The sequence below is a fragment of the Struthio camelus genome, chromosome 3 (genome assembly GCF_040807025.1).
Source record: "Struthio camelus isolate bStrCam1 chromosome 3, bStrCam1.hap1, whole genome shotgun sequence".
Taxonomy (NCBI): domain Eukaryota; kingdom Metazoa; phylum Chordata; class Aves; order Struthioniformes; family Struthionidae; genus Struthio; species Struthio camelus.
Window position 1 is genome coordinate 74,233,173 of NC_090944.1, and position 25,891 is coordinate 74,259,063.

A 25,891-nucleotide genomic window follows, 5' to 3' on the forward strand; every position below is an offset into this window, starting at 1 on the left:
ATAAGAAAAGAAAGAACACGGGTAAACTTTCTGGGTCTGTCATGGTAGGTGGGATGTGCCTGAAAGAACAGAGGTGTCTCTAACGTAGACTTCTCCATCTGAGTTAGTCACGCTAGCTTGTCTTTAAAGTTAATGGAGAGGCATTAGTAGGGCTCGAGTGATCTCACTGGGACATAGATGCCATATTGCTAATGTTTAAAGTTGAGTGAGACAAATTCCATCTAGTAAGCTTATAGGGGAAGTAGCACTGAATCCCTCTGTGCCACATTTTCCCCTCAGTTTAAAACATGACTAATGCTTGCTTTTTAATCCCTGCATCTGTTGAGCCTATATTTGTTAAAAGAATCTTTGCTGACCATGTATCTGGGTAGCATAGAAAGGACCTCACAGCTTAGATGAATCCGTTAAGAGGAATAAATGAGAACTTCATTAAGTAAAAGAATGTTTATACAACAGAAACATAATGAATAGTGGAATGTATTAGCTTCCTCAAAAGTGCGCTTTAACCATTACAAGCAGCAGAAGTGAGACCTAGAAAGGACTACGTTATGTCAACATAGATGAAACACCCAATATCCCAGTGAAATCTCCCATGGCTGTAAGAATCTTCGGGGCAGAAGATATTCTAGGTTCCCTTCTGTTCCAAACCTGGTTTTATTGCATTATTGTGCGCTCAGAGAGCTCGGAGAGAAAAAGCTTTTTTTTTTTTTTTTTATTTGCTAAAAAGAATTACACCATAACAATCCTAACAGTGTTTTCCGTAAAAATAATTTTTTTAAAAAAAGATAATTTCATAACCATTGTATTTTACCTGGAAGGTTTTTGATGGGAGTTGAAATCAGTTATAAGACTGCTAGAAATTGTTATAAATAACGTATCATGAATAAGTTGTTCAACTGACAATTGAGAGAATGTTGTAAGATAACATCAGGACTGTGTGTGTAGGGTGGGAGAGCATAAGGGTGGATGGAGATCAGGGTGAAGAAGCTATATCCCAAACTCTTGACTGTTCTATCAGTGTGACAGTTCTAAACATGAAGATGCATTTGCTCCACTGAGTCCATCATTCTCTCTGACAGTGCAACAAGATTTTGCATTTTATAACATTTTAGAAAACTACTGTTCAATCTTCCATTTTTACATGCAGTTCCCATTGTTCCTTGAATTGTAGAAGATACATTTCTTGGTCCTCTGATGCCTCATCAGATACCTGTTTCTCATACAGTCTGGACAAAATTCCCTCTTTGTCAGGATCACCACACTGAAATGAGGCTTCGCATGTCTCATTTTCAACACTGGACAAAGTAGGAATGTACAGTCTTCCAGTGTGAGGATCCCAATCTACTAATATGGTCTGTTCATTCTCTTTCTCTGTGTCCTTTGATGCAGCTGGATCCTGGAGGCTCTGTGCTATTGTTTCCAGCGGAGGATAGGATGTCTGCCCAGATTTTTTAGTATCCAAGTCCACCAAGTTGATGTGTGCCCCATCCAACAATTTATCTGCTGCAGGAACCACCTTCAAATTAAGTTCCTCTAGTTTCTGTCCCAAACAAGGATCTGCTGCCCTCACCTCAAGTTGAGGGCAATATGGCTGCCTTACTTTAATATCATCAAAGCCCTCCACCAGGTGTGGCTCACCTAGCAGTTCCCTAGGGGCAGAAGACTTCTCTTTCAAACAGAGTTCCATTAGTTTCTGACCAGGACTGAAGTCTTCAGCCCTTACATCCAGTTCATACTCTATATTCCCTTCATTTTTTTGGCTCAAAGTATTCTTAGTTCCAGCCTGGCCATAAGATGGCCAGTTCCTAGTTTGGTCTTGTTTTGAGAAAATATCCACTGCATGTGAAATATCAAGCAACTGTTTTGTTTCTAGCACTTCTTTTGGAGGCAAATCCTTCCCTTCAGTGCCATTGTAAACAGTATAATAATGAGGACTTTTCCCCTCTGATGGATGAATGGATTCCTGAGATGGCTTGTACTCATCCACATTAAGAGCGATAAGATTGACCACTATTTTTTCACAAGGTATAAAAACCCTTTCCTTGCATTTATCAGTATAGTGCCATACCTGGAAAGCAAAAATATTTTCATTTGAACAAAGCATAATACAAATACCATCTTGCTGCTTCTTATACTGTTATCTATTTTTAAAATATAAGGCCGGGTTATACCTTATTAAGAGTCAGTATTTCAATTTATGGAAAAGAAAGTTCCTCATATATACCTCCAGGAGTGTCAATGTGCTGCACTTTTTAAATTCTGTTAGAAATAAAAACATATGACCAGCTCCAACTTCCCTTTTCTCACCTTCCCCATGTCAAAATAATAGACCAGTTTTGTCAAATTCTGCATGTGTTTCCACCAGCACAAACTCAAGTGACTTCAGAGGAAACATCAGAGTTGTCCTTGGGTCACAGATTACAGAATCTATTCCATTCTGTTTAACCAGCGAAGAGGCTCCATACGCTACATTCCAACCTTAATGTATAGCTTCCTCTCTGAAAGGAAACTTGTTATTATTTAATCCTGTGTGAGCTATACCTTAACACGGTAGTGTATGGAGCCTGCATTGTGGATTCTGTCACAGGCTGCATTTGCCACTCTGGGATAAATTATCCAGTTAAACAACAGCAATCTCTCTGAAATGAGTAATATTGCTGACAGGAATAAATACTGTATGAGTAGTTACTAAAATAAAATGCAATACATTTATAAGAGAAAAGACTCTTGGAGTTGGAGTTTATTCTGCTGTTGAGTGGGAGTTTTTCACTAAGACAACTTTTATCTTCTGTGACTATAAAGACCTCTGCCCAGCTAGATCTCAAAAGGAGACCGTGCCATCTCTCCCTACCATCCCCTGCACGTCAGCATAAAGCTGGTTGCTTGTCAGGTTCAGGAAATGTCTCAGTGCACGTCTGAGAACAGCGCAGCAGTAGCTGCTCTACTCCTTGCTTCTACACCATCCAAGAAGCGTTTGGTCCCTCAGTGAACATTTTTCCTATAACCTCCGCACTTTTCTAGATTTTTTGTGGATCAAGCAGCATGTTAAAATCAACTCAACTCCCTTACGCCTCCCATCCCACACTGTCATGCAGAGTGGATTAACATCAGTGTTCATTCATTATTGTAATTACATGTTTGTGCTTGAGCAACTTGTTTAGAGATAGCTGTAAGAAAGTTTTGTTTGGCTAATGGGCTGGAAACAACATGTCTTAGACTCCGTTTATCTTTCTAGAAGATAAACTTAACAGACTCTACAGAACAGGTCTAAGAAGACTTATGAACATTTTTATATAGAAATTATCTTTGGACTGTCTAACTAACAGGATGTGTTTGCTGGTACATTTTTTGGTTTAGGAAATAGTACGCCTTATTTCAAAGCATTCTTGAAATCCAAATTAAATAATATGGCTGATGCACACATGCTAGATCCTTCACAAAGATAATTAAATGGCAAAATCTCATAATGCCTAGTAATAGTCCAAGAAAACATCAGTTTTGGTCTGAGGCTTCTGCACTCCTTAGTTATCTTCCCTTTTTGTTTCTGAATTCAACCATTAATAATTTTTCTTCACTGAATCTCTCCCATGCTTTTTCCTGGGTAAATTCAGAGAGCGCTGACTTTCTCATGGAACTTGCTTTTGTTCACCTCAGACCTTGCCTACAGCAATGACTCTTCCCATGGGAACAGTTTTGTTCTGATCCTTGCCAGCTCTGGTCATCGTTTCAGGAATACAGGCTGTACAGACAGTTGCTAACTGTGTTACAGTTGAGTTACTCCTCCGTTTTCTAGCATTTAACGTCTCTCACGTGATGCTTGTTTCTTGAGCACCACATGAGCAATTACAACTTTTATCTTTTATTTGTGGACAATGTTCAACCTTTGTGCTACCTATGGTTTCCTCCCAGCTGACTCAGCCCCAGAGAATGCACAGCTCTACTGTGAGTGCCAAGGTTGGCAACATCATCAGCAATGCAGAACACTTACCAGGTTTGTTGGATGTTTCTGTTCGCTGACATGAATATACCTGTGCACACAATAGCATGCCATTGAAATAAAAAGGACAGCCAGAATGATAGGCAGAACATATCCAAATAGGATTGTTATAGTCTGATCTGCTGTTTTATCTGTTAAAAAAAAAAAAACACAAAAGTTTTTATTGTAGTAACTCTTTAATATATTGACATAGTAATATATGCATTCATCATATTGCTTTTCAGCTGCAGCATGCTAATGTTTTAGATAAACAAAGAATTTGCAGGAAATTAAAATGCTGACATTTGAGCTAGGGGACAAATTTTTATTACTGTAATTCTAAAAAGAAGTAACAATTCTCTTAACTCCCTCCTTCAGACTCTCCTGTTTCTAACTTCTGCCCCCTCAAACTGACCCAGGTGTGCCACTCCCAAACCTCATGCTGGGGAAAAAAAAATTGTCTATTCACTAAGACTTAAAGAACCCAGATCTTTTTCTTTTGTCATTTCTTCTAGTCAGGAGGCCCCAACTATGTTTTCAAGTCAAGGATTTTTTTCATCAGTACAAATGCAGAGAGGAGAGGAAACAATATTAGCTTTTCAGTCTTGGAACAGATGCATTAAGAACTTTCAAACTCAGTCACCAAGACTTTTTCAAACTTGGATCTTATTTTCATCATTTGCCAGCCTACACATACCTTTCAAAGTAGCAATGCAATGTTCTTTGGAAAACCCACTGTTTAAAAGTGGTGTGGTGACATGTATCTGTGCGCTGACACAATAAGCTGTTCCAGGTTCTAACCAGGGCACAACCAAGGTGTTGTTGCTGACAGAGAACCACCACTAGAAGACATAAGAACGATTCTTCCCTTTAACTCCTCACTTCACAAAAAGATAAAGAGATTTTATATGCAAAATGTATCACAAGCACAAAATTTTTCTGGAAAAGGTAATGATGCTGCAAGAACTGCCAGCTGCATCCTTTTTTGCTGAACGCAATCAAAACTCAAGTTATTCATTAGGTCATGTCCTCTTTGAGTATCTTCCATTCAATCATTCTGCTACCACAACTGAACAATTTCATGATTTCTATGAAGCAGAACCATGGGCCATCACTAGCCGACATACTCATGCTGATATAATAGAGATAGATAAAGCATTATTCTAGCCCCCTGCTGAAGCCTAGACCAATAAAAGGCATATGGTTTAATTTCATGAAATCTTTTACATTAGGATGTTCTAGTAAAGAAAGGAGCCTTATGATAACATGGGTAGCTATACAGACCTCGGAGTCCAAAGTAATTGCTCTCTGTCAAGCACCTTTATTTAAAAAAACAACAACAAAAAAACCCTTAAAACCCTTTGTACACCTCTAATTGCTAATCTTGGCATTTTAATATCCCCTTTGAGAGAAAGGGACCTTTCTGGTGTAAAGATCCTGTTTCTTGTCAATTCAGAGATTGTGCCTGGGGGACAGGAACAGAAGAATATTCTTGTATCTGATCACTGAACTCTTCCTCATCTCCAATGTTTATGCCGGAAACTACTCCTTGATATGGAATGTAAATTTGAAGAGACAGATGAAAGATGACATTCAGGTGCAGTGGTAAAGGATGCAGTTTGCTGTGATGTACTGTGAGTACTGCTATCAGACTGACCGGTTGGGGAGCAGCTCAACTGAAGAGGACCTGGGGGCAGGTACCACGCTGCACATGAGCCAGCAGCGTGCCCTGGCAGCAAAGGAGGCCAACAGCATCTTGGGCTGTATTAACAAGCCAGCAGATAAGTGATCAACCTGCTTTAGTCGGCACTTACCAGACCATGTTTAGAATACTGCATCTAATTTTGGCCCCTGCAATACAGAAGGACATGGACAAACTGAAGAGGGTTTTGCAGAGGGCCACCAAGATGGCTGGGGGCTAGAGCACTTGCCCAGTGAGGAGAGGCTGAGGGACTGGAGCAGAAATGGCCTGGGGGTCTATCAGGGGGGACCTCACAGCAGCCCCCAGGACCTGCAGGGAGGTCAGCAAAAACACGGAGCCAGGCTCTTCACAGTGCTGAATGGCAGGAGGATGAGAAACGAGGGACAAAAGGTGAGACAGGAAGTTCCGACTGGATGTAAGGAAACACTTTTTCCCCATGAGGACAGTCAAGCAGTGGAACAGGTTGTGCACCTCCACCCTTAGAGGTTTTGAAGTCTCGACTGGACAAAGCTCTGAGCGAGCTGGTGTAAGCTGTAAGCTGACCCTGCTTTGAGCAGGACGTTAGAGTAGAGATCGCCTGAGGTCTCCCTTCCAACCTGATTAATCCTACAATTCCTATCATCCTATGAATCCCACTTCAATTATTTCTATTGTAGACAAAGTACATTCCAATAAGCGCAGAACATAGATTCAGTAGTTACAGCTCTATAGCCTTTTCAAAGCTTACCCGTTTCTTTGTTTTTTTGTTGAGGACAGACACATTGTATTGCAGGCCAGGATATACCTGAACCAGAGATACGGACTCTCCCTCGGGACTTCTCTTCCATTTCTCAGGAGCAGTCAGAATGACTGAAATAGATTTTTCCGTAGAAGATATGCTTACCGTGGGTGGATCAATTTTAGCTGGAAAAATAAGCATTTATATAAAGCCATTTCATGCAGCATAAGCACATTGATTTGACTATGAAGTTTCTTAAAGTAGTTGATATTAAATTTTTGTAATATTTTGGCGAGTTTAAGTAGGACTTTGAACAATTCATTTATATCAGTAGAAAATTATTTTCCAGATAAGTGAGAAAACCTTTACATTGAGAATGTGAACACTGACTTGGAATTTTACTTAGGAATTCCTATGACTTAGCAGATTACACAACCTTGCAACTCAGTTTGTTAAAATGAGCTAAGTTACCAGTGTGTTGCTGGATTATCTGGCACAGCTGAGAGATGTTGTGCTATAGAGTACGATTACTGCTTGGTTTAATAAGGCCTTTTTAAAAATTAGAGCTCTTTATACAACAGATGTGCCACAGCTATTTTTTCCTTCTTGAGTGAAGGTTTATCAAAGCATAAAACAGTATTCAGTATACATAAGACAGTTTCAAATATATGAAATTAACATACATAATCAAATTCTAATAAGATTATTTCGACTATTGCTGCCAACAGCATAAAACCTCAAACAACAGCAAAAAACTCTAACCTCTCGCTAAAATTAAAAAACTATATGCTTTGAAGGCACATGCACACTAGGCATATATAGCACACAAGGCTATAAACATCCGGCTTTGTGATTAACTTTCCTTACTATCTGTAAGCGGGTTGAATCGTGTCGTCTCCATCCAGTCAGAGCACATTCCACGTCGGAAGGCTTTAACACTCGCATAATATTGTTCTTCGTAGTCAGACGTTTCACTGGAGAGGTCACACCATGTTCTGCTGATATTCCTGCATTCTGACTTCTTAATCCATTTGCCAATACCATACCTATATCGAAAAAGACAAAAAACATCGCCATGAGTATATTAGTCATCAGATAACATACATACAAAAATTGATACTACAACTGAGAAAATAAGTTTGCCTGCTCCGTAGAAATTTGCAATTTCAAGGAATTCCAAACTCCATCTGAGATAAAACACAAGATTTTTTCAAGTTTTTAATAAAAAAAAAAATCAGAGTAAGCCCTATCCAGAAGAAGCAATAGGGAACTAACTGGGATACTGGAGACAACTAATTTAAGTCCTGTTTTGCCTGCACAGACCAGAGATCTCAACTCAGTCTCCACATCTTTAGTTTAAACTGTAAACACAGGAGAAGAGAGTTGGGTCTACTGGCTATCATCTTGTTCCAGGTGACTATTTCTATAAAGTGAAAGAGCTCTATCAAGAGTTGACTAGCCAAAACGGCCAGTGGCTCTTTTCGGTATGTGAAGACAGACGCTCAGGGGTCTCCAAGATATGTGCATAGGAGACCACTCATCTCTGACTGTTAACCTGTCTGTTAATTCTCTCTGCTTAAAATAAAGACTCTATCTGGGATATGATAAACTTCAAAACCCTTCGTGTTGAAGCAGAGGTGTATACATGCTACCTACAATGCTTCACTACTGACAAATTGTTATCTTCTAGTAGAAGAAATCAAGGTTTTGTTGGAAAATTCCTGCCTGGGTTTGCTCAGAAGCTCCTGCTCCTTAAATTCACATTGCACTGAAAATAATTCCCATTTGGCTGTTAATTAAAAGGCAGCTTCTATGTTACTCCAGGATAATATCACTCACCAGCATTTTCCAATTAGCTCAAGGCCTTGCTCTTCTAGGGAAGAAGTCATATGAATACAATAATGTAAAAGACTGCTCTCACTATGACTACAGAATCTTCTAATCAGCTGACCCTGCAGAGGCAGTGTAGCCAACTCTCTCTGAGCATTTTACCTTCTGTCCAATTACTCTTCATTCTGTTATTATTGAGCAATTTCTCCTTTTCTAGGAAAGGGAAATATGTCACTCCTCTGTCAGTACAGAGGACAAGGTGAAGGCCAAAGAGGGTGCAGTCTCTGGTTGTAGAAGCAATTCCTTGTATTTTTTCATAAACAGTACAAGTTAGGGGAAACTTTGGAGATCCAAATCGGTTTTAGTGTCATAAAAAAAAAAACTAGATTGAGGAAAGGTTATATAGCAGAGAATAAGACTGAGGGCATTACATCCTCAATAACAACACTACTACACCTTTTTATAAGCTGAACTCCATGTACTGTCCTTCAGAATGACCAAGTGCTCCCGCAGTATGAATAAAAGAAATGGACTCTGGTCCTAACTCAGGTTCCTTGATATCCTACCAACCATTAGGTGCAACCTAATGTAAGGTTGTTTAAAATATAAGGGCCTGATTCTGATCACTTTACTTTGATTTCTACAACACTTGATAACTTCAGTGGATTTACTCCTGAACTGGAGGAATCTGTGGGATCAGAAGAGATCTGTGGGTGTTAAGTCTGTTAGAAAAGACCAGTAAAACATTGGGTACTGTTAATATTCCATTAAATACTACCTCCCCAGATTAGTTTAAAAGTATATATAAGGCAACTGTGATGCCAATCCACTGCACAATTCCTTTGTTTCATTTCTCTGGAATGTGTCTGAAAGCTTTCATGCTGCATCCCACATTCCTTTCATAAAGAGTAAGTCTCCTTAAACATTTTTAATTGGGTCTGAAGTAAGCAGTACCAGAAGTTAAAAAACACATTGCTTAAATCTTCTAACCCACATTTTAGTTTTCCTTCCTGTACTTTTTTACCAGCTCTATCTTGCATAAAGATTTTTTTTTTTATTTAAAATGCTAAAATAAAAGTGAGTGAGGAATAAAACCAACAAGCCAACTTACACTGAATACTTCACCTTGTAGAGTACTCCATCTCCTATGCCTTCTGGTGCTGACCAGTGTAGGACATTCTTCATGTTTATAGATTCAAAATGGACATTCCTAGGCTTAGGCAAAGAACAATACAATTCTCCTGGGAAAGAATATAAGAAAAGAACAACACGCACTAAGAACCAGCAAATAGATATGCTTCTGAGTAAGGAAAAAATATACTTATTTTTAAGCATGCAGTAAGATGTTAAATACTACCCTCCCCTCCAAAAAAGCACAATGTTGTTGGCCATGGAATTTCAGTTATTTCAAAACAATGTCCCTAACTAGTTTAGGCCCAAGGTTTCTGTACATGAATGTTCTGTCGCTAGCAAAAATTGCTTTTCTACATGACAGACATTGGCATGGTATTATCCAGGGAGTGGAAGCTAAAACTACATAAGTTCAGTCTAAAAAATAACACAAACATTTTTTAAATTTTGAGGGTAATTCGGTATCGGCACAACTTAAGACTCAAAAGTGTACAATACCCTTGATGCTTCCCTAGAATTCTTGTTGTAGCTGAGTGTCTGTCACTGGACATTAAATCCATCTAACTAGATTTTTAAAAAGACACATGGAATCTAGTTCAAGTACAGTTCTACAATCAGAAGTAAAATTTCCCATTGGAAGATCTGACTGGATGATCACAATAGATCTAAAATCATTTATCATCCACGTTTATTCTCCAGAAAGACAAAGTTAAATACCTAATATAAGGTCATTCATCAGAATTATTGTTCATTGCACCAACCTTTGAAATAAATAGGCAAATAAGTCTGGGGTCTCTAAAGAATCCAGTTTCATGTGTTATTAATACACACATTTAATATTATGAATTGAATGGGGATGCTTTTGTGGCTAAATAGATTGCAAAACGGAGGCCATTGGGCCCAGGAACAGAATCCCAAACTCCAAGTTCTCTACTCAATCCTGAGCACCTCCTGCCATGAAGATGGTGCTGATGGGAAGTGACAGCAATCAGTAACCTCAAGAGTCAGCCCTGAAACAACTGCTGCTGTGAAAGAGCTGCTTGTGAACAGGCATGAGAGAGCGCCTAATAGGGAAGAAAAAAAGTGAATCTGTGGTCTTTCAGGACTTTTCAAAACTCTTCAAGCTCTTCCTCCAGGGATGCAGTTCTAGTTCTTCTTTAAGATAACAAAAAGAAACAGGAAGGGGGAAATATATTACTATGAACAGTGGGAACCTATCTGAATGACTAGTCCTTGACCTTTGTTACTTCCTTAAGCGGCGCTTAAGCCTTTTAATAGCGTATTTCACTATTACTAAAGTGTTCATTCTCCTGTATATGTAACGTATAACTGCTTTTGTAAATGAAAGACATCACTGTCCCGATTAACTTGCTGACTTCTAGCTGTCTTTGAATCATACAATAAAAGCTTTTATTGAACAGTCTCTTCAGTACATTTGTTAAAACAACCTCCTTGCAATTCTGTGGAGACCAATTACTTTAAATGTCTTGTGGTTCCTGTGGGGTTGTCAAGCCTCTAGCTATATGTTAACGTTCAAAAACTCTGGTACATGTCTGTGTCTGTAACTTCATATCATTAAGCTGTTTAGGGAGGGTATTTCTAGCACTTAGCTAGTATTCAGTGACTTTCAGATTCTTTTTTTCTATTTGGAAAACAATTTAAATCAGGTATAGTCCTAATGGCAAGCTTACTTATTTCCAGAGAATACGTAGCAAGTCCTGTTTCCTTGAAAGTCTGGACACAGAAAGGTCCAGTGACTGTCACCTTGCAGGGGCTCAAACTATGGGCTCAGTTATTAAATTAAAACATTTCAAGATGCCAAGCATGTGAAAGCAGCAAGAAAAGATCTCCAGGAAAGCTTCTGGTCTCCTTTGCTCTAGCATTTGCCTCCAAGTGACATATAGAGCCTAGAAAATAGAGAGTTTTCCTTTCCACCCAAATAAACATCCTCTGCAACGCCTGTACTTTAAATGAAATTAATCCAAATGTAAATACAAAGCTGCCTGAGAGAGCTAACAAAGCAGCAGAAAACTGGCAAGTAAAATAGAAAAGTTCCTAACACACATTCCACTAAGAAGAACAAACCAAAACATGGACTGCAAAAAATCCATGCATTGAACTTCACTCTTGGCACTGTATCCTTGCACTGAAGTGTCTGAGGCTACAGGATACTCATCACCTGCATAATCAATAGCCAGGAACAAGCGATAACAAATTAGAAGTTACCACAATCCTGTCTAAGCCCTTAAAAAGGCAACTGGGCAATCAGTGTAGAAGGAGAGGGAGGGTTTGAGACGCAAAGGAACTTTCTGTTGCAATGCCCAAATAGGAGGAAATACAATGTAGGTATTTTCTCAGATTGCTTGGAGTCAAAGCACTGAAAAGCTTTTCATCAGAAAACATGAGGAAAAACTAAAAAGCCTGATAAGGAAAGAGAGTTAAGAATAGAACGGAGTCCAGAGGAGAATACGTATATGCTGAAAGGTACAAAAACCTTTGGAGGAAAGACTTAAAAAAAACCCCAACCCTTATACAGCGCTATACGAGGAGGAGATTTGTCTGCAGTTTACTCGGGCTCCCTGTGAGTGAGGCATCTAGTTTACACTAGTCACAAACAGCAGAAGTTAACCACTCCCATAGGTGGATTCACGTCGCTAGTTAGGATGGAACAAACTGGATGCGTCTCTCTCCCTTCAGCAGAGATGACAGTCAAGCCCATTAGCCATGATGTCTGCTTCTTAGGCAGCTAAAGTTACTGAAGATGCACCTTGTCCTGGTGGGAGTGGGGAGGAAACGCGTTAAGTTTTTATATGACAAGAATAATCTGTCCTCCACAAATAAGAAAAAGAGAACGGACTTCAGTTTCAGAAAGAACAGCAGCATTAGAAAACCTGCCTTATGGGAAGAGGAGTGAAATGTAAGATTAAATTATCTGAGAGAGCTGATGGAGGTTTTGAAGGGCAGGTTAGAGAAATATCTGCCAGGAATGACACTAACTTAGTTGATTCTGCTAGGGTTAACGAGATGGATTGGATGACCTCTTAAGGTCACTCTCAGCCCCTCTTCGACAGGACTTCTTCGAGTAATATTGATTAACCTGGCTTTGCACTGTGTAGGAATAAATTTGACAGGGGCACTGCTTAGTCAGGTAGGAGAGCTAAAAACATCCCTAACCGCTCACTTTTCAGACTTTCATCTTAAAAACAATTTTTAAAAAAGGTACTGCTTATCAGGCTAATACACAGTCACTGAATTGAACTGGATGGAGGCAGCCAGCTCATCACAGATAAGGGAAATTACTTCACTGGTTTTCTGAATGTTTTTTGTTTGCCTGTATCTTTTGAGGTTTGTCCATCCCTGCATAAAAACATTTATATTTCTTGAGCACATGTGAAAGCCTCCTTAAAGTAGCAGGAATTACGTATTTGTTTATTATATTTTCATATTTTTAAATACATATAAAGGTATTTTTGTTGATTTTTTAAAATTTCCCTCCTCCCAGTGCGGTTTCTGATGTGGTAAATGAAGTTTCAAAACAGAAACATTGACTACAGCAGATGAGCCAATCTCAGCAAACAAAACCCACAGAACCATATCTTTTCAAGATCTAAAGCATTACAACACGAAGTTTGCTCCTATTTGCCCTGAGTTCAGTGTGACTTGGAAGACAGAGACTGAGACCGTTAACTTTCCATTAACTTTAAAAGCACAGATTTGGTTTCTATTTTTTGGTCTTGCCCCTTTAACAAAGATTTCTGTTTGCCCTTAGAACAAGCCATATAACTCTTTTATTCTTCAATTATTCATCTGTAAAACAGGAACAAAACTATCGCAATTCACTATTTCTACAAGAGTAGTTAAGCGTAAACTCCTTCATGTCTATCTAATGCTCAACAGTATCGGGAGGCATTCACAGAAAATAAAACTTACACGTAGCATGTATGTTCCAAAGTAATCAATTAGTGAGGAATTATGTGCATATACTTGTTTATGTCAGGATCCTGTCTTTAAATACAATATATCCAATCTGATTCTGATTTTATTTCCCCTCCATTAACCAGGATTCATGTAACGGATGTCACATAGAGTATTTTCAGTTTACACTGGCCCACCCGAGAACAGAAGTCAGTCACACTCTTGGCTTTGCTGTCTCATAGGCAGCGTCTGCAATGCCTGTCATCGTTTTCCAGTATAATGAAGTCACTTCCTTAATTTACCTCTTGTATGGAGAAATTTGGAGCCCTTATTACTGTCTTTTGAAGCACTGCAACTCAAACCTTGAGCAATATCATTCTTTACATCTCCATGACTCCATGACTGCATACCTGAACTGGAAAGGAAGTAATAATATAGGCTTGTAAACTGGACCATCACAATGAACAGCCAAGCCCTGATTTTAGAATAAGCAATTGCAAGGCTTTACAAAATACACATGGGTAAAAGACTGCATTGTAGGTGCCTCATCTACTCTTTACGAAAGAGCCTGTTTGGTTTAAAAATGCGATCAGTTTTAATTGCATAGAGCTCAGTGCCATATATGTGCTTTACTCAAGTCAGTCCTTTTCAAAACAGTTTTGATTACAGCACACGTGCATACATCCACACACATAAATTCAAACACATATAATCTCCATAATATAACTAGTATCTGTTCAATGTACTTACTTTTTATGGCTAGCTAGGAGGCACAGCTACCTGATTCAGTGACAAATAGCTAGTGTTTCATGTCAGTGCTGCTGAACAAATACAGCCTGCAATTACCTGAGCGCTCTCACTATCAATAGAATTGTTAACCCAGTCCAATGAGAGATGATATTTCTTTTTGCTCTCATTTAAGCCAGAAGAAAGCCAGCTCCACTTCTCACTTCAGTTTGATAACCTAGCACTACAAAGCATAAAAAATAAATACATAACACAAAAATGTAGATATTTTTCTGTACACTGGCTACAGTTCCAGGGTGCGGAGAAGACAGAGACGCATTGAAAGCTTAACTACTGCCACAGGAAGCCATTCCCTGTAAGTACTGTTGCTGATCTTACTGCTTTCAAGCAAAATGATCACCTATTGTATTTTACTATGGCATAGCTACAAGGGTGCAAACAGGACTGCAGTCCCACCAAGCTATCTAATAAAATAAAACAACATAGAAAGTTCCAGTGTTTCTCTAGACAACTTTAAGTGAGTCTATGAGTGAGTGATGTGGTAAGACAAAAAAGGGAATCTTATTTCAACATAGCTTTTCCCAAGAGTTAGAGCAGTAAAAACCAATGACTCCCATTCCTCCCCTGCCAATTGTCTCAGAAGTTAAATGAGGAACTCTTTTACATGTACTGACAACTACAGAAAGGACGTCTACTTCAACCGTTGCATTTTCTTATACTGAAGTAGCTGTTGGGAACACCTCTAATGGACTCAGCTCATTTGTGCCAGGCAACAAGGCAAGCAGTCCCTGCATCTCACCATTTACAGCTGCCAATTCAAAGCCACTGATGTAATCTAAGTTTACACACTTAGGTAACAAAGCAGACTTTCAAAATGCTGAGTCTCTGATTCTCCTTTCTTCACTGGCAGTTTAGAACCACCACTGAAATATCAATCCACTTAGGAGGTAGCTTTTAAAAACATGGTACTAAAACATTCACTTTTGGCTATTCTGTAACTCATTCCCTTTCTCTAGTCTTCTTGTTCAGTCTTGGGTGACTGTAATGAAATTCTTGTAGAATCTTACCTGTTTGCTCTGTGCTGCTGTTTTTTTTCCTTTAAGGAATTCTCACTCTCCTGCCTTACTATATAGCTCATTTCCTAAAACGGTTATGTTGTTTGCGATGAAAAATATTCTTTCAAATCCACACCTAAGCATAACATCAGAATAGTAATACTAGGTCATACCAAATGTCCATTTAGCTTAATATTTAGTAGCATTCACTAGCAGATGGTTGGGATTGTCTTTTCTGGCATATCTACAGTCTTCAGCAAGCTGACGTTGGCCGTACAGGAATGTGAGGGAGTATATGAAATGGTAAACAGCGGAACTGAGCCAAAATTGGAGATCAGAAGAGGAAGGGAAACCCTGCAAAACCAGGAATACACATTAGCAAATGCCATTACCTGGTATTAGTCATCTTAGCAACAATTTAAATGAATGAGTTATCTTTTTTTTTTTACCGAGTGGGCTTGAAAGTCTTTCCTGTGATGATTTCTTAAACTCTTTTCTGGGATTCAACAGATCAGTTAACTAGGAGAAAGACAGGCAAATAAGACTCATTACAACTTAGCTGCCTTTTGTCCTGGTGTGTTGCTAGAGCCCTAGGATGGCAGCATATTAAGTTGGGCTAGTGAAACCTTTTTACTTTAGCTTTGCTGGTGGGAATGCAGGGAGGAGTACAGAGGTGATTTCCTGTTTTAGTCATAACAGTGCTTGACACATAACCACAAAGCAAACTATTGCCCTCCTAGAAGTGGAGCCAGTCACTCCTGTCACTCTTTTCATTCGGGGCACAGGGGAAATGGGAGAAAAATATGGGTACAGAAGCAGAGTCATAAGACTAAATGAAAATGAGGAGGTGGAGCAGACAGAAAAGTAGAAGTCATAAGAGAAGAGGTGGGAAACAGAGAGAATAAAAAGACTTGGACATGTTGGGTCTGTTTTTGATGAAAATAAGTATGGTTGCCATTGGAAGCAGGTGAATATGAAGAGGTCACTTGGGGAAAGAATAAGAACGGTGGAAATACAGTCTTGCAAAGCTGTGCCAATGTATGAGAGAGATGCAAAAGGTATACTGAAGGTATAGCTTGCCCTGACACACTCTCCTCTGTCTGAAGTCTCATGTTTATTTATCCAAATCATGCCCTAACTTATAAAGACAGCTTTGCAGAGTACATTGGTCAAAAAACATTTCAGAGGCTCGAGTGGGTAAAGACTCACTCCATTAGTCAGAAAAGAGGAGAAGGTTTCCCCAGTCCATTGAAGGCTTGCTGGAAGACAGGTGGAGAGAGCTGTGGTGGCTTATGACTACTCCTTTTTGCTGACTTGTATGACAGAAGTGAAATAAATTGAATGTTGTTCTCATTGCTTTGAAGGTCTGCAAGTGCCAAAGTAAAGCTGCTTCTGCCTACCCACCTATACGCCACTGCAAAAAACACTTCCTTGATGAATACCAATAGGGAAAAGTTAATGTAGTTGAGATCTCTGTCAATTTTGAGTAATGGTATTATCAATACTGACCTGAAACAACTTGAGTGAAGTTCAAGATGTGTTGTCTAAAATTACCTGCAACCTCTTCAAGGTTCCAAGAGTAATACTCCATCAGAGGTGAACATTTTTTACAGATAAAAAATCATTTAATTTGATATTTTGTAAGATTGGAATACAAAACCATGTTTTGACAAAAAAAAATTAGAAAGGCCTATTGTTGACATAATTTCATGACATAACAGCTGCTTCTCCAAAACAGATGTTTGAAGTTATATAAATTATTAAAAATAGCCCAGCTGTCCAGAATTTGAGTATTTTCTTTTCTCCCTAGAATATGTTTAACATCACCATGTTATTACTTAGATCATCCAGAACCACAGGGCTATCACAAACCAACATGCAAAAACCACAGCCCAACAGCCATGAAAATTAAAGCTTAATTAGAATACTTCTGACAAGTTAAATTAGTTTTTCAAATACTCAGGGGTTAAATAAACTTTCTTTTTGAAATGAAAGAGCATAAACAAAGATCCTATGCGAGAGCTCTCAGTTGAATTCTGACACATCATGTTTTGGACCAATTCCTAAATCAAACATTAAATTTATATATATATTTTTACACATAGACTCAGCAAATACTAGCTTTGGCTTTCATCATTTAGCACTGGCTAATATCTATTAGGTAATTACAACTGATAACATTGTATTTATTGCCTAAAGGGTGTTGCTCTTGCTCCCTGACCTACTAATGCCTTGTCTAGACAAGAGAATTTGCTTCTCTTGAAATCCAAACTAATTGCCTAAGTGAAATGTCCTCTTCTGAGTCCATATTTTCCCCTCGGCATGAGATTGAGTATGATGCCAACGGAAGACGAGGCCTTGCCTTCATTTTTGAGGGAAAGCCAATCCTCAAAAGATTCAAGTTGAACACACTTTTCCAGATCAGAGACTTGGGAGGTAGGACTAATACACCTGGCAGGCTTGCAACAGGTGCAAGGAGAATCAGAAACTCATCTCTTGCAGGCAATCGGGCTGACAAGGTCATACTGCCACCCAAGCCTGAAAGATAATAAATGTTCTATTTCCAGTCTCCAGTCAATGCTTGCCAACGGCAAGAGGATATTTCAAGAGGTCGCAACTCCATCCCTATGACCCAGACAGAGAAGGTAATCTCAGTGTCTCACAGGTATCTACAAAAGCTCCCCAGATTTAGCAGCATAAATAGCAGGTAGTGCAGCACAGAGCCAGGCATGCCTTGGAGGAGTTACATAGCTGTGTGGGCACTTTCTATTACCTATTACAGCGTGCCTCATGCCAAACTACAGACATGTGGGCCACAGGTCACCTTTTCCTCTTACCCTTTGGGAAATCTCATCTGAGAGAAAAAACTCTCCTCCCCTGCTCCACTTGCTCTGTTTCCAACCTGTGAAGCTGGAAAGTGTTGGAAGAAGCACTCCAGAAGAGCTGGATTTGAGTTCACCTTGTAGGACGCCCAGCACCGTTCTGAGTATGCTATTTTGCACAGTGTCAAGGATCTGCTGGGAACACCCTAGCAGACTTGAAGCAGCCTGCTGAGGATTTCTGCTGCTACTCGAAGTACTCACAGAACTATTTTTTCCTTCCTTGTTCCCCACATTTAGTCTTGTTTCTGGAGAACGTAGGACATAAGCACAAGGCAGCCCCGAATGGACATTCTGCTGCCTTCAATGTTCAGCTCATCCGGACCAGTTGATTAGGAAGTGGTTGCTCGAATGGCAGTAGGGATCTGTGTGGGGAGAACTGAGAAGCCTCAAGCAAAGAGGAGCTCGAGCCTCATGCTGGGCAACTGCTCCTAGTGAGGTCCCAAGCCGAGAAGGTTTGCTGAGGAATCTGTACATTTCTGTTAGTCTCCTGTGAGGTAGTCTGGTGTTCTCTGAGGCACTGTATGACTGTTCAGAGCGCTCCCACAGTAATTTCAGATGGGAACTAGTCATTATCTAATAATAGGTACAGTATTATTTTTAGTCTCTTTCCTGTACTTAACACGTATTTTTTTTTTGTTAAAACCACCAGTCATGATTTTTAGGCACATCTACCCAGCCTATAGATTTAAAGTGTTTTGTCTGTACAGAGCAAGTTATTTAGCATAGCCATCTACTTCTTTTACATATAAGTTACTAAGGACTGCCTTGGAAATACTATTAAAGGAGGTAACACATATAGCTGGACCCAAGGGACAGTGTTTTGTTGCTGAAGTTCAAGGAAACAGTATACACATTTTGATGATCTCTGAAGAAGCCTGATCATCCACTATGCTGATGTTTAAATTTAGAAGTTAGCTCTCAATCATGTTTGAGCTACTACAAGTTGATTTAGACTCAAAGAGCTTAACAGCTCTATTTCTGTATCTGTTTGCTATCTTCATACAATGTGAAAAAACACCATTAGCAATTGCACGTGCCTCAGCCTTCTCAGAGCATAGCCAGTTTCTAGTGTTTGTAAGCCACTTCCTGTACATTTACTATTTAGTCTATGGGATACTCTAAGAACAAGATATTGATGCACCTTCAGAAAAGACGAGGAAGGCCATGAGCAGAGAAGTCTTGTGCAAACCACAGGCAATAATAATTACTAGCTCCACTGCCCCCTCCAGCTCTAGGAACCTTTTGAGAAATTAATAGGAAATAAATTATCCCCTTTCATCTAAGAGCTGTAATAACCACTTAAGTTTATGTTTTTATGCATGGGGTGTGATTAAGTTCAAATACATTAATCTTGGTAACAGCATATAAGGTCCTTCCACCTGAAGCAACATTCTTCAGCTCTAATTCTCTTTCGTCACATTCCTATTCTCTTCACAAAAAAGGAAGTGGAAAACTGAAGACTGAAAAATAACTCAGCTATCAGGTGAGATTTGCCTCAGGGGAATAAAGAAAGCAAGAAGGAACTACTGCCTTTCTCTGGCCCTTTAATTCAGCTTAAAATACTCTTGCAATAGCCAGGCAGATAGGAAAAGAATGTTTGAATACATTCCTCTTCAGTCATCTATTTTCCATGAGAAAGTGCTATAGTTGATATAACCTCTTCATTTGGAAGTCATCCTATACCTTCTGTCCTGTACTTTGTTTACATTTTTTTTTTTGCTTTATGTGGTTTACTATAATTTTTCCAAGATAGGATGTACAGTGGATAAAACCCTTGTAAGTTACTGGCACACTAAGCAAAAATTAGAACAAACATCTGTAACAGATCATTTAAACATAGTTCTCTAATAAAACATCATATTTAATCCAGATACAGGCCTGGCTTCTAAAATTCAGGCTTCTATAAACCTAAGCTTCTTAAAATATGGGAGTTCTGATTTTGGTCATAAAAGATTATTTTTATCTCTCTTAGCTATTAATCATGTAGTTGTAGATAATAAACATCAGTTCTTGGAGAGAAATCAATCAGTAGAAACAAGCCATAACTATGAAAACAAATATAGGCTGGAACCACAGACACACACACACACACAAAAGTCTTGAGTAATATTAACCACTTGTTTGTTTTGGAATTAAGAATATAAAGGCCACTAGAGAAAAACAATGAAGGAACGGTAAAGTTATCAGAATGGTAGACCTGCACATGGAACTGCAAACCAAATCTTGGTTTTGGGCTTCAAGCACAAAGTTCCAGCAGTGTTCAGAAGTTTCTCTATAGAATTACCTATTTTAACCACTTACATTCCTAATAGGCAATAATAATTTGTCTGTTAAGTTGAGGAAATCATAAGCAAAACTAACCACTAGAGCATAAATCACAGCATTATTTGAAACAGCCTGACATGAGAAAGTAATTTAGAGATGAGAAGGGTGAGCATTTTGACTATATGAAGATAACACTTCTTCTTTACATACTGTAGTCTTCCTTATGATCTTTATATTTCCGTTTTCTGCATTACATTTATTCTTTCCTTCACATTGCATAAAGCCACAAATGATCACATTACAGAACAAAAAAACAAGCTCAGCTCTCTCTCACACTTCCACTCTTATCAATGAATTGTAATGCCCTCTCTGGTAAACATACAGATTACCCCCCCCCCCCCCCCCAACAAATGTAGTTCATTCTCACTGTACAGGGCTTGACATATACAGACATATACTCAGTAATACAAAACACTGCAAACACTAAGGTGTAAAATTTTCTGGCAGTTTGACAATCATAATATTTTATAATAATTTTCCCACTGCATTTCTCATCATTACTGCTGCATGAACATACTTTTTCTTCTTTGAATCGTTCAGCTAATCAATGAAGACAGTATTCTGTGAGCGCTTACTGCTTTTGGGTAATCTACAGCTATCACTTTAAGTACAATCTATAAACTTCATGGGGCACAGAGTATATCCACAGGACTAGTAGCCTATTTATTGCATGCACACTGCATGCCATATGCATGTAATAATCTGTCTGACACTTCAGCATGCTATTAAACGTTCAGCTAATACTTATTGACTGTATCTATACAACAGACCAACATTCTTTCAGATCCAAAACGTACCTTAAATTACCTTGCGTCAATACCTAAACATCTCAGCACTCAAACTTTGAGCCAAGCATTTCATTTCTGTCCTTCAATAATTATGATCTAGCGCTCAAAGATCATGTATTCTGTATTGTGTCAAACAGGAATAAAAGCGTCCAGACCTGAACACTGGGACAGAGCAGCTCTTGTTCAGACTTTGTATGAAAAGCTGCCAAGCAAATTCTTTTGGCTGTTCTAATTCTCAGAGGGAGTGAATTAAACTGCTTGCAAATAGCAGTCTCTTTCCTCCTCTCAAGTTCAGGAACAGCATGCACAGTAACTTGAAGCAATAGTAATCAACTCAATTCATAGCAGTCAAATCTACTATTTTCTGTAGTAACACTGCAGACTAATTCTAGGGAGAAGGAAAATGAGAGAGAACACAAAGTGGGATAAAGTTGCTTTAAAATACTTTGCATATACTGATCTTATGAACCATAGTAAATTGTTGATAAGGCTTATGTACAGAAGAAAGGAAGTATATTATTAGCACTGGAATACTGCCTGCCTTCTGGATGGATTTAACACATGGTTAAGATATAACATCTGGACATAAATTTGATCCCTGAACTCAAGCTCAGTGGCTTAATTGTAATGCCCATACTGTGCCCCATCCTTTCATTTCCCAGAAGAACTTCTTGATAAAAATGGATGTTTTGTACATTTCAGTGCTTTAGCAACTGTGAAAGAAAATATATTAAAATTTGCTTAAAGGGAGGGCTGCAGCTCCTTCTCAGAGCATAGATCTATTTATTTATCTATTTATGAGTAAAGATCTGATAAACCATAAGTTGAAAGACTAAGAAATTAAATTAAGTCTGTCAATACAGACCAAACATCTTACACAACTATTACAAAAATTTAAAAGGGGGAAACTTGCAAGGTCCTATCTTAAGACATAGTTGGTGTATCAGTGTACCACCTCCAGTGGTATTTAAGGCTATGTCTACATTAGTGATGCAACCCTACAGCATCAGATTTGTCACATTAAAAAGCTGATACAGAGAAAATCTTGTCTATCCTATTCATATTCCAGGGTTTTTTTTCATTTTTACTTTGGACTAACTCCATTTGCGTTAGGTATACTCATAGAGCATGTCTTCCAGGTTAGCTTCATCCAAAAGAAATCCATTTCCAAGACCACTTCACAGTATGGACAAAAACACCGTAAGTGAAACGATCAAGAGATTTGTTTCAAAAACCACATGTCTGATCTGAACTAAAATACTAAACCTGCACCAAATATATTGAAATATATTTGCAATACAGCATTCAGGCTTATCTCTCTTTCCTTGGGATAAAGTAGTATATTTTGCATTCTTTTTTCTGTACAGGTAGACAAGATAAAGACCGGACACCACAGGCTAGAAACGTAAAGATGCCTCTAACTACAGACGTCTATAACTACAGAAGAATGAGGTTAGGAATATGGAGAAGGATTTAAGATAGAGTTTGATAAATTTATTAATAGAAAAATATTCTATCCTTATGAGTTGTTCATGAAAGTTGCTAAATTGTCTCACGTGCTCAAGAGGAATACGCTACGTTTCTTGATCCTGCTGATTCAGCAATGAATTTTCCTTTTTTCCCTTCCATTTGCTTTTCCATTACTTTTTCATTTGTACAGAATTTTAACAGTGAATGAAACACAAATTTATAGAAGTACCACTGAAGTGCAATGGCAAGTGAAATTTTTGTCCTGTACAAAACCAGAGAGTGCTCAGATTAGCCGATTAAGTAGGCACAGATGATTAGATAGCAGTACCTTAGAACAGAATGTTTTCATGGATCTCTGAAATAGCAAACGTAATCCAGTAAGTAAAGGACTATACCCACTAGGACACCACAGTGAAAGTGAAAGGTGTTTTGTTTGGTGTTTTGAAAAGGTTCAGCTCTCAAGTTAATGTGTAAATGCTGCTGCCGCATTGTTCAAAAAGAAACTAAATAACATTCCAAAGGGACAGGAACAGCACTGATCCTAAACCACACAAGAACTGCAGTCTGTGAAGTCCTGCTGTAAAATTGCTTCCCATGATATAATCTGTATTCCTCTGTATAATCTGTTTTTATTCTATCACCACGTTAAGCCCTCAGGACAATTGCAGGATTTTCAGGACTGCATATACTCATTACTGGCAACCCAGGTTTGTTCTGTTAGCAGAAGGTACCCAAAAGAGACTACTCGAACTGTAACCGCACTTCTGAGAAGGAAGGGAAAGCACTACTATGACAGCTCTGCACCTCATACAAATTTCTCTTTTATTGGTAAACTCCCAATAGGGCTAACTAAAACAGCTTATATTGTCTTATGCTCAAAGATCGTAAGTGAAAGCGGAGGCTCCAAGTCTTCAGTGAAATACATGGCGCTCTCTCCCATCCTGGTATTGCTGACTGCCAACAAAAACCTAGTTATGTCTAGTTTAAAGGCAAGAAGGTGATAGCAGCTTCTCTTCTCCCTTGAAGGACCATTAGTCAAAACCAACATGACTCTCCTGACATTTTTCTAAACCTTTTTTGGACCACAGAAGCAAAATCGGTAGTAATGAATTAAAAAAAAAAAAGAAAGTAAAAAGCATCTGAAAGCCAGTTATACAAAGTAAATTTTCCTGTAACACTTACGCTTACAATTAATGGATTTAAATAAGATGAAAAAAAGGCAATCATTTGCCTAAAACAAAGTTAGCGCTGTAGAATGGAGCACTCCGAGTGCACACCTCTAAAAGCCAGTCAAATCACTGATGCATAATGGCATAGTTTGTCAAATGAATTGACTGAAATACAGTCCTTACTGCTACTCAAGGGCATTCAGGATAAGAGGAACACTCAGTCCTCCAGTCCAGCTCTCACAGCACCTGGAAAAAGTTTTGTTGTGGATTTAAATGGGAGCAGACTCTGTCCTTACGGACTTTGTTTTGGAGGCAATGTCTGCAGCAGAGAATGGGAGCACAAAGACAGACTAGGTTTCTCAGAAGATCTGCTAATCTCGAATATCTTGCTCTATTTTATTCTGGAAGGATATAAAAAATAAATCCTTTGTGATGCTTCTCACAACAGCACAGGATCTATCATGCACATACGTTCAACAGATAAGACCTATGAGCCTATTGCCGCTTGGTAAAAATCACTGATCATGCCTAACACTTTGCTATTAGAACTGCTCACACAATGAATTCTGGCTGCCACCTTTTCCACTCTCCATTTTCTTGTGCTTGGATGTGTGGCTCTCACTGGGGGACTGTTCAATGGACAGGTGAAGGCAATCAGAGCTACTCAGGGAACTGGCAAACATGAGCTAACTGCCAAAAATTTATCGCGTCTGTACCTTGCAGGTGTCTGTAACTGAAGGGCCTTTTTTGAAAGACAGCACGTAGGAAGGAATTGAAAAATGGATGAATTGTGTTAGTGTGCTAATTAAAGTATTTAAAGTATAGAAGAGATATCCAGTCTGTTTCACTTAGCCTTTTCTGAAGTGATCGCATGACTAATCAGGTTGAACTCTTGGAGATGATGACTGCCAAACGCACAGGAAGATACAAATACCAAAGATACCTGGGGAACTACCTCAATGTGCATAACAAGAAATATCTCAAGAGTATACTCTCAATTTACAGCTGACACTAAATCAACATTTTGAAAACATACACCCTTGTAAAACCTAAATCTAGTATAACCCGAAGTGGTGAGAGAAAAGGAAGAGATAAAACAATATTACAAAAATAACCGATGGTCTTCTTCCATTTAAGTACTGCAGGTCAGAAAGATGAAAATTAAACTGACTATAAACACAAAAATGGCATTAATGTTTGACATGAAAGGCACAAAGCTGAGGCTATTGCTCCTTATTTCCACCTGTCTCCATCTCCAGCTACTGCTTGCTGTTCAGACCTGAGTCTGGACATCTGGGGTAAAAGGGCTGTATCAAAGCTCCAGATTTGAGAGCTTGCAGCCCTTAGATGCTAGCTCACCCATACACCCTGGAGATATGAACTGAGCTCGGTGAGGCCCACCTCACTGGGCTGGATGGAAAAGCTGTGTTGCCCCTGGCCCAGTGCTGCGCAGCAGGATGAGGCCTCTGGAGACTAGAAGGGCTGCGCAATTTCCCTTTTGTGCCCCCTGCCCTAACACCCAAGCTGTTATTTAACGCCAACCTTAGCAGGAGTGAAGTGAATCTCTGCTCGCCACTGACCCCGCGAGACCAAGGAGATGTGGGGAGGGAGCGGGGCGACACGGCTCCCCGCGAAACTTGGCCGCCCTGCCCCGCGGCCCCCTCCCTGGAAACGGCACCGGGGGGCCAGGGCAGCCCCCCAGGGGCTGGAGGCACTGCTAGATCGGGGGGGGGGGGGGGGGGGAAAGGAGGCGGGCCTGGACTCGGGCCCGGGGGCAGGAAGCGCGCCGCCACCTACCTGCCTGCGCCGCGGGGGGCGGCGGGAGCAGCAGCGGCAGCACCAGCAGCCAGGGTACCCCCGCCCCCCGCCAGGGCCCGGGGGCGCGCATGGGGGCCGCGCATCTCCTGGCCTGGCGGCGCCCCTGCTTCCCCGGCCCCGGCTACCTCCGCCGGGGGCTGCCGAGCGCCTGCTGCCGCCTCGCAGGTGGGAAGGGAGCAAGCCGCCGGCGGGAGGGGAGGGGAGGGGAGGAGCCGGGCGGGCAGGCAGGCAGGGCTGCGCTGTGCTGTTGTGGTGGCGTGGTGTGGCTGCGCTGCGCTGCGCGGGGGTGGCGGTGCGGCCGCAGGGAGCCGCGGAGGGAGGCGGGAGCAGGCGCGGCCCCGCCGTGCCGCGCTGCGGGGGGGGCG

The 25,891-nt window shown here is 39.9% G+C and overlaps 1 protein-coding gene and 1 long non-coding RNA gene across 13 annotated transcripts in view; one reads left to right on the plus strand and one right to left on the minus strand.

Annotated features, from left to right (window-relative positions):
* Positions 1–482: 482 nt before the first annotated feature.
* On the minus strand, positions 483–25,719 carry IL20RA (interleukin 20 receptor subunit alpha). 6 transcript variants are annotated; one of them, XM_009688881.2, is made up of 7 exons: positions 13,575–13,693; positions 9,338–9,467; positions 7,264–7,442; positions 6,406–6,527; positions 4,674–4,818; positions 3,989–4,128; positions 483–2,068 (listed from the first exon to the last, which is right to left on the minus strand). In XM_009688881.2, exons 1-7 carry the CDS (start codon positions 13,678–13,680, stop codon positions 1,124–1,126), a joined length of 1,767 nt encoding a protein of 588 aa, XP_009687176.2. In that variant the 5' UTR covers positions 13,681–13,693; the 3' UTR covers positions 483–1,123. The 6 variants fall into 6 exon arrangements, with proteins under 6 accessions (XP_009687176.2, XP_068794541.1, XP_068794540.1 ...); XM_068938440.1 differs by lacking the exon at positions 13,575–13,693 and adding an exon at positions 25,506–25,719 and having other exon boundaries at positions 484–2,068; positions 6,406–6,581; positions 9,338–9,464; XM_068938439.1 differs by lacking the exon at positions 13,575–13,693 and adding an exon at positions 25,506–25,718 and having other exon boundaries at positions 484–2,068; positions 6,406–6,581.
* The window catches only part of LOC104153148 (uncharacterized), a 47,322-nt gene continuing 46,961 nt past the window's right edge, over positions 25,531–25,891 (plus strand). For all 7 annotated transcript variants that reach the window (XR_011140226.1, XR_011140225.1, XR_011140228.1 and 4 more), the window contains exon 1: positions 25,531–25,691. This is a non-coding gene — a long non-coding RNA (uncharacterized lncRNA). The remainder of the gene's footprint in view (positions 25,692–25,891) is intronic.

Coding starts and splice junctions, on each gene's coding strand:
- IL20RA (XM_009688883.2), bottom strand. CDS start 13,680: ATGCAGTCATGGAGTCATGGAGATGTAAAGAATGATATTGCTCAAGGT. Junction 9,468..13,574: donor CAAATTTCTCCATACAAGAG/GTAAATTAAGGA, acceptor ATTCTTTCCCAG/GAGAATTGTATTGTTCTTTG. Junction 4,129..4,673: donor TTGCATTGCTACTTTGAAAG/GTATGTGTAGGC, acceptor TTTTTTTAACAG/ATAAAACAGCAGATCAGACT.